At 46.4% G+C, this 8,341-nt stretch overlaps 5 protein-coding genes across 5 annotated transcripts, besides 8 other annotated features; all 5 read right to left on the bottom strand.

Annotated features, from left to right (window-relative positions):
* Nucleotides 1-634, bottom strand: Tc00.1047053507507.49 (hypothetical protein, conserved; the record flags this gene model as incomplete). The annotated part of the gene is made up of 1 exon (XM_800452.1): nucleotides 1-634. A coding segment is annotated over one exon (634 nt), but the record flags the coding sequence as incomplete, so codon positions are not given.
* Nucleotides 1-8,341: a sequence feature (heterozygous, Esmeraldo-like haplotype).
* Nucleotides 453-492: a sequence feature (T-rich).
* Nucleotides 569-601: a sequence feature (A-rich).
* On the bottom strand, nucleotides 739-2,055 carry Tc00.1047053507507.40 (ubiquitin hydrolase, putative; the record flags this gene model as incomplete). Its single annotated transcript, XM_800451.1, has 1 exon — nucleotides 739-2,055. The coding sequence occupies one exon, from the start codon at nucleotides 2,053-2,055 to the stop codon at nucleotides 739-741; it is 1,317 nt and encodes a 438-aa protein (XP_805544.1).
* Nucleotides 2,175-2,198: a microsatellite.
* On the bottom strand, nucleotides 2,371-4,875 carry Tc00.1047053507507.30 (hypothetical protein, conserved; the record flags this gene model as incomplete). Its single annotated transcript, XM_800450.1, has 1 exon — nucleotides 2,371-4,875. The coding sequence occupies one exon, from the start codon at nucleotides 4,873-4,875 to the stop codon at nucleotides 2,371-2,373; it is 2,505 nt and encodes an 834-aa protein (XP_805543.1).
* Nucleotides 4,943-4,976: a microsatellite.
* Nucleotides 5,262-5,319: a microsatellite.
* On the bottom strand, nucleotides 5,475-6,398 carry Tc00.1047053507507.20 (ADP-ribosylation factor GTPase activating protein 1, putative; the record flags this gene model as incomplete). The annotated part of the gene is made up of 1 exon (XM_800449.1): nucleotides 5,475-6,398. The coding sequence occupies one exon, from the start codon at nucleotides 6,396-6,398 to the stop codon at nucleotides 5,475-5,477; it is 924 nt and encodes a 307-aa protein (XP_805542.1).
* Nucleotides 6,546-6,572: a microsatellite.
* Nucleotides 6,732-6,779: a sequence feature (CT-rich).
* Nucleotides 7,196-8,341, bottom strand: Tc00.1047053507507.10 (hypothetical protein, conserved; the record flags this gene model as incomplete). The annotated part of the gene is made up of 1 exon (XM_800448.1): nucleotides 7,196-8,341. A coding segment is annotated over one exon (1,146 nt), but the record flags the coding sequence as incomplete, so codon positions are not given.

Raw genomic sequence — 8,341 nt, 5'->3', positions numbered from 1 at the left:
AATGATATCCTGCCGAATAGTAGGGGGCTGTCGCGAGGTAGCAGAGCTCAGTCCACCTTTGCTTTTCCGTGTAGGGATCCTGTATGGTGCGGCACAAGTCTTCCTCATCGAAGCCACGAAGAGGGAACACGCATGGAAATAAATTCATATGATCTGCATCGTGTTTTGCCCTAAATGTCATGTTTTCCTTAATCATTTCCATCGAATCAGAAACCTTCCAACTGCGGGCCTTCAGGTATTTATACGCCAGGATCCGTCTGTCTTCTTCGTTCGCACATTTCATAAACTGGGGCGGGTAAACGTTGCCGTATTGGCTGAGGACTTTTTGAAGAAGGGTTGTTACGGCAGCCTCCTTTTTTTCACACAACGTTTCCATCTCTGGAATGGATACTGGAATATTTTCTACCGAAGACATCGCCTTTGTGTGAGTACATCTAATGTTATAAGCACGTAAAAAAAAAAAAAAAAATAGGGAAAAGAAAGGAAAAAGAAGACACACAGCACAGAAGAAATGCGAAATAAATAGTAAAAAAAAAGGCAAATAATAATAATGGAAATGGAAATGGTGTTTTTTCCCTCTTTTTTTTTTTTTTTTTGTTTTCCCGATGCAAGATCGACACGGCCACATCGTCATTTGCACATGCGTGTAAAAAAAAAAAATAAATAGAAAGAGTACTCATTGTAAAGTTACTCCAAACGGAAGTTTACACATCACCCCCGGTGCCCTGGGTCTCCTGGTCATTTCTTGCGTTGATAAACAAGTAAATACACCGCCTCACCCTCTATGGCCTCCCGCATGGTAACCGTATGCACTTTTGCATCATTACAAAATGTTAACGCCGCGTCGCCCTGTGCCGTTGTGGGCGTCGGCAAAGATGCATTAGCCAAATATGTCACATAATGTCCACGCTCAGTAGCCTTCCCACGATGCGCGATAAAGGCGACAAGTTCGTACGTTCTGGTTGCATTGCTTAGTGTCTTATCTGAGCACGTCGATTTTGGAAGCACCAGCGTCTTGGAGAAGCGAACCAAGTTTTCCAGTTTGACAAGTTCGCCCTCAGCGGTCACAGCCCACCGCTGCAACTGCAGGAGGAGTACCGTGGGCAGTCGTCGAAGTTTCACTGTCTTCAACAAATCCTTTGCACGAGCACTGTCGTAAACTCGCTCACGTTGTAATGACCGCTCAAGCGCCATTTCAAGACTACATTCCGCACTAAAACCGACATCCACTTGAAGGATAAAAAAACCCTCGACAAGAACCGAGGCATGATCCTTCAGTTTGCTTTTGCCCTTCAGGTGATTCTCAACCGCGCCACCAAAGACAGCATCCAACAAAACTGAGCGGGATTTGTCACAGTGTTCCCGCACGGAGAGTCGTTCCCTACCCTTCACAAACGTCCAACCTTTTTTTTCAGAATTCCCCTCAAGCGAAGCGTTTGGGTCGCGAATTCTGCCAGTGGAAGAATCACCATAACTCCCCTCCAATGCGCACAGCTCGGTCTGAATCACCTCCAGCAGGTGATGCATAAACTCCGTCGCGTCTTCTTGTGAGGAACCATCCATTTTCCCCCAATGGGAGGGTGCGGCTGAGGAGGCCGTTTGTCCACGCACTGCCTTGGGTAGAGAGAGCGGTGGGACCAATTGATTAGGGGCTCTCGCCCAGTACGAAAGCATCCATTTCCCCAAAGTGGCAAGCGTTGGACACAATTCCGCCTCAACCACTGCGGATATGGCTAGCTGCGCAAATGGCGGTAGAAACACCAAAGCTTGAGCCGTTGCATTCATAAAGCAATAGTTGCTATTGTTTAAAATTCCCCTTGCGAACGGCGGCGGGTTGAAGGCGGTGGCAAAAGCTAATTTTTGGCGACCCACAGAGGAAGGAGCCACAATCGAGTGATACACCTCTTCCAAGTTCAGGCTCTCAACAGGCAAATTTCGGGGCTCTGTTGATGTCGCACCGCCTCGCTGTGCGCATCCCCTCCCATCATTTTTCTTTCGTTTCCCTTTCGCGGCGACAACAATCGACCCCGGCGGACCAGTTGACGCGCCGCTCATTTTTGCTGCCTTCTTCTACAACCTAAAATAAAGGAAAGAGAGAGAGATGAGAAATAAAATGTTACATTCAGAGAACAAGAAATCTGCAAATTATTTTTGGCGTCAGATGCGGAAAATGTTTTTCTTTTCTTTTCTTTTTTTTTTCTTCATGGGGGTGGGAAATAACAATAATTCCTCCTCCTCTTCTCTCAGTTTTCATTTGGTATGAGATCCAAAATAATGGCGACTCCGAACCGCAGCAACAACAAGAAGAAGAAAAGGCCATGGTGAGATGCACGCAGGAGATCCCCTAACCCCCCAGGCCCACTTATTGCCCTAAAAGAGCCCAATCTGCGACCCATCAATCATTCGATCAAACAACGCAGAAATGCGCTTTTTTAACCGATCGCTGATAACTTTGAGAGGGACGGGGCCGTGAGCGGCAGTTGGATCTCCTCCCACTTTAGACAATTGCAAAATATGGCCCAGAGTTGCGTCCGTCAGTTCTTCCCAACTAACGTCAGCGTCCTCGTCTATGGCGCAGGTAAAGATGGACTCCAAAAGAGAAATCATGTCAGGGTTCTTAAACGTTTCTTGACACTTGATGAATAGTTGCATTAGAATAAGCCTTGAGCAACAAGACAACATAGCCGCAGCTTGTTTCTGTCGTGGTTTGGCCACACTAACACAATCTGCGCACCTCTGAAGTTCCGCGTAGCTTTCTTCAAGGAGAACATCCACCATTCCCACCGGTGTGGGGTTGCGTTCTCGAAAGAGCAACAACAAACGTTTTTGCACGGCACAAAACATTTGTGCCGCACGCGACAATGCCTCTTTTGCCTCTATCATTTCGTTCCTCACGGCAAGGTGAGTGTCAATGACATTATAATAGCTCTCTAATGGAATTGGATCTTGGAGACTAAATTGTATCTTAAAGTCGTAGTAAGCAGAGAGTCGTCTATGAAGTTCTTCGGTAAGTATCCAAAGTGCCTCCATGGTTGACGCTTGAAAACGGAAACGACAAGCGTTCTTAGAAGCTAAAACTGTCGCATCCTCCCCATTTACATATTGAATCGACAGCATGTTTGCAGTGATATCAACGGAGTACGCCATGTCTGGAAAAAGATCAAACAAGGAAGGAGCAACATCCTTGTTGGTGTTAAGCTGAATGACAAAATTCATACTTTTAACGGGAGGAATCGGTCGTGCCACAAGAGTTAAAGGAAGGCGGACTGTGGCACTCACTGTACAGGTTAGACTGCCCTTGCATACATAAATCACAACTGCACGTGCCTCAAGAGAAGAAGGAATAATCATATCTTTATTGTTCTGAGCATCAAACCGAAATGGGACATGTTCCACCTGATTCGGAGAAATTTTTTTCAACTCATGTTGAAGGATGTCAACCCGGATGGGCTGCGCTACATTTACTGCAATTTTTACCTCCCTCACAGAGTCCGTGGGACTAGTGTTGGAAAGAATTAAAGAAACATTAACTGCAGATTCCCGATCCTCAACCTCCGTTGGCGGGATCCCCCACTCGACACGCAGTATCCCTTCTACGGTGACGTTTTCTTTCGCTGATGACTTCTCACTGCCGCCGGCTTGCTTGATTGCATGCAGAGTCTGTCGTAGTTCACGCTCCATTTCAACATAGTCCGTCTCCTTGCTCTCCAGGGGTTGAATGGGTTTCTCCTCGGGGTCGGTTCCAAGGTAATTGACACTGACCGTCCCTTCTGTGCTAAGTGACACAATCATTCCCCTCGTTTTAAAAAATTCCCCAACGGCAAGACACAGAGGGGCATCCGTGGCCATCTTGGCACTCCAGTCGAGGGATGCATCGGAGTAGACATTCACTGATCCATTAACCGTACCAATCAGGAGGTTACAGGCGTTGGTGTTAGGGACCAGATATGACGTGAGGCACAAACTTTCCACGTCCAGCCTTTTGGAAAAGCGTAGCTCTCCACCAAGGCGTAAAACAAATAAACTGTAATGGCACAACACCACAATGTCGGCATCCTCTGCGCTCAATCCACGGGTGTGGCGACACACCTCGATCCCCACCGCATCCTCCCCCAAGAGAAACGTCCACGATGGGGAAATGGTTTCACCACAGGTTTTTGAGACACCGTTTTCGTTTGTTTCCATGTAAACCTCTGGTTTTATCCGATTGTTCACAAGGGTTGCAAAGGAGTAACACATAAGATTCATAGCAGAATTATTCGTCAAAAAATAATCTCGCTGAGAACAATACAAAAAGCATCCGGGCAACAAAAACTGTGATCTGGGAAGAAAGCACTGTAACACAACCGTATTATGATTTACAACGGTAATTTGTCCATCCATGGATTGAACACACACCATTTCATGGGATGCACGGCCAAAATTACCGCACGTAAAGTTGTACGATGTACTCGCAAGACACGCCTCATAATGTATTGTAAAACGATACAATGCGCTGAGAAAATCGTCCGTGTTCTCGTTTTCCTTTTCCTTTTCCCTCTCGCGAAGCAGACGGGCCAACACCAATCGCTTTGGAAACAAAATCACTATCAAATTTTTCGGTTGACCGCCACTTACAGGCTCCAGCGGTCGGCACGCCACCTGCAAAATGGGCGCCCCAAAATCCTTTTCTATGAGAGTGTCGTCCGGCTGCGCTGCTCCCTTCTTCGTCGGCCGCAGAACACGCAGAGTCCCTGAGAAGGACCCGAAGATGATTTTGTCCTCCGCATCGGGGTTGTTGTCAGCGTTTCCGAGCGTCAACGCGGAGAAGTGACTAAACTCTTCTCCACGGTAGCTGCTGTACCAGTGATCGCGCAGTTTGAACAGGGATCCCATTTAATTTCCACTCAATCAATCCACAGTTCCCTAGCAAGAAAAGGGCTCCACGCAATCACACGCACAGAAACAAAAGAAAAAAAAAAAAAAAAAAAAAAAAACAAGCAACACAAAAGGGGGCATCAATTGCATGAGAAGACGACACCAAAACTAACAAACAAAATTTTTTGACACACAAATTTATACGCGGAACAACAACAACAAATTGTGGAAATAACATTCAAAAGGATATTCAAAGGGATGGGGTGGGGGGACAAATACCCGCGTGGTTGCCCACGTAAATAATAATAACGTCTTTTTCCTGCGGCTCTTTTCCTTCTTTTCTAGTGAAAATTTCCTTGTCCACCCCCCAACATCTTAACCTCCAGCAAAGCGTTTGCACACACAAAAACACAAAAACACAAAAAAAAAAGAAGAAAAGAAAAAAAAAAAAAAAAAAAAAAAGGAAGAGGCAAAAGTTCGTGGGATTATTCATTTCAAATACTCGTTGAATTCAGATATTTCTCTTCATTGAGGTAACAAAACCATAAAATGAACCTCGTGAATGGGCGGTTTGAAAAACAATTCGTCCAGTTGTCCGTTCTTTTCTGCTATTGCCCTCATTGACGGCCTCTGAATTTTGAAAATGGAACGGAGGAACGTGGAGATAACCCTTCTGCACGGTGTTCAATATGCTCATACGCTTCACGTGTTGCCAAAGGGTCATTCGCACTCTCCTGCCCTGCCAGTTTGGCTTTTCGTGTCATTCCTGTCAGTCCATCACCATCGTCCTCACCCTTCGCAATATTCGTGATCTTCGTTGATAGTTGATTTGCGTAGCCTGACACCGTGGACCAACCCGAGGACAACTTTGTCTTTACATCCCCCAGATCTGCCTCTTGCATGAGAGTACGCGCTTGTGTACCTGCACTCCCTGCTATTTCTGTTGCCTTCTTTGAGAGCGTTGCCCACCCGCCGGCCAGCGAGTTGTACCAATCCCCACTACCGGCGCTATTTTTCTCGCCCCACTGTTTTCCGTCCGACCCCATGCCAGTGAAGGGACGATGTTGCTGCGGTGCTTGCGGCGCCATGGCATCCTTTTCCCTCTGTCTTCCTTGTGTTAGACGCTCGTACCATTCCGGTGGTGTCCACGACTTCTCGTCAAATGAATTGCCGAGAGCTTCGGCCTCTAACATGGCAGCGTAGCGAAGTGCACCAAGGGATTCATAGCGTGCTTGAATAGGGGCACGGGGAACATTGTTACGTTCAAAGTATTCCCGGGCACGACGATTGCCACCCAATTGCATCTGCCGCAACTTTTCTGGCCGCCAGTTTGTCCAACCGTCCATCGTTGGGCTCCGTACAAATGAGAGATGGACTCCAAGACTCCGGTGTACGCCGCTACATTCAAGGCATATAAAAACGGCATGATGCACATCGCACCACTGTGGATTCGGTGCGCCACATTCAAAGCAGATCTTGCATTCACTGTCACGTGCTGTGATCTCAGCAAATACGGTTTTGTCCGCCTCTGTATGAGACATTATTTCCTTGATTTGTTATCACGATTCCCCCTTATGTATTCCTTCCCTCTTCGTCTAGTGAAATGGTATACTGGGGATTAACAGGAGAAAGTGTGCTACTCGGCAAAAAAAGAAAACAAAAAGGCCTACGCCACCAGTATACCACTGAAAAAAAAGAAAAAAAAAAAAAAAAAATAGATATGACAAAGCAATATTATCTGCAAATATACATAAACATATATGCGCTACAGGTGATGTACGGTGACTGTACACATCAGGCCAAAATGGGTGGGGGCGTTGGAAAGACAAGTGCGCATGCGTTGCATCACCCACAACACGCGTCTTCAACATCTTGAAGGAAAAGGAAGGAAGAAAGAAAGAACGAGAGGGCGGAAGAGAAGACAGTCCGAAAACGTAAACCATCAGACAACATCATTTTCTTCTTCTTCTTTCATAATTTCTCTTGTTTTCTCGTGCGTGTTTGCGTCCAGCTGCTCATTTCTTCCATTTGATTAAAAAGAAAACAGGGAAAACAAAAGGCCAACCCCACAAATTCGCGACATCATTTCCACAACACAAACACACACACAAAAAGGCAACCAGAAAGACATAACAAAAAAAAAATCGTCTGAAATCACTATTTACATTTCTTTGTACACATGCATGCAGACAGGAGGAGCAAAATAAAAGAAAAAGGAGCGTGAAAAAAGCAAAAACAAAAAACAAAGCCAATCTTTTTAAGCGTAACACAGAAACGAGATAAATTGCAACATGCATATATATATGCGGCACCGTGTTAGGCATCAAAGTCTTCTTCACTACGTCGTCTTCGCACTTGGGCTTCTGGATCGGGAGGCAGAACGCTTACCTGCCTTCACATTTGCATTACCCCCTCCCCTCATCATTTTATTGAGTTCCCCCAACGTTGCGTCCCGTGTCTTTTTATTTGCCTGTAAAACCGGTTTTGTCTGCTGCCACTCCGATCGTGCGTGCAAGAGTTGGTCCTTGTCTCCTTTTTTTCTTGCTTTTTCAGACTCAGCAGTCTCTTGTAATTGCAAGGATGGTACAGAACGGTCTGAACGAATTTGGATTTTAGATTCCCTCCGCTCCCTGCCTTCCCTCTGCGGAGAAATGCTGTTCAACCTACGGCCGTAATTGGCCTCCTTCGTCTCCAAGTCACATATACGGGCCTCATACACCTGGCGCAGAAAGTTAATTTTGGCCGCAAACTCTGGTTGAATACTATCCAACTGTTCCTGCAGTTTCTTAAGCCGCTCAGCCTGCTCCGCCGCCTCTGACTTTAGTTTATCAACCTCATTAGAGCCCCGCCGATCGCCATGATAAGAGGACATCAATGCGTATTGGCTCGCTGCCGCTTCAGACTCGCGCTCCAGCTTTCGTGGTGAGTGTTCAGCCATGCTAGGACGCTGTATAGATAAATTGCCCGTAGGATGAACTGCCCTTTCAATAATCTCATCCTCATTTTCCATTTCGCCAAGTGTCTCATCCACATGCCGCGGTGTCGTCGACAACGATAGTGTGAGAGTTTTGAGAAAGGCGTTGATTTCACTCTCAAAGTTCAAGACGTTGTTCAGACTCTCCATGGAGTTCTCCGCCTGCTTTATTACATCCACGAGGTTATAAACCGTCTGAAAGGGTATTTTGGTGACATCCGACGTACCGTACAACTCGTCATCCAACGGCTCACTTCCTCTTTGGCCCTCTTGCAGTGTACACACCTCATTTGATGAAAGTATTCCAGGACTAAAATTCTTTGCTTTACCAACATCTGAAGCCGTTTCCTCAGTTGGTTGGTCCGCATTCTTTTGCTGACGGAGTGTCGCTAACGTCTGGCCCACTTGCCATTGCTGGGTGGAAATACGACCAATGCGATCAACGAAGGTGACTGCACCGGGGGGAAATGTCAGGGAAATTCGCTTAAGAAGTTCCTCCATTTCTTCCTC

This window comes from Trypanosoma cruzi, genomic scaffold, assembly GCF_000209065.1.
Source record: "Trypanosoma cruzi strain CL Brener 1047053516003 genomic scaffold, whole genome shotgun sequence".
Lineage (NCBI taxonomy): Eukaryota > Euglenozoa > Kinetoplastea > Trypanosomatida > Trypanosomatidae > Trypanosoma > Trypanosoma cruzi.
This window is presented reverse-complemented; position numbering and strand designations above follow the sequence as displayed.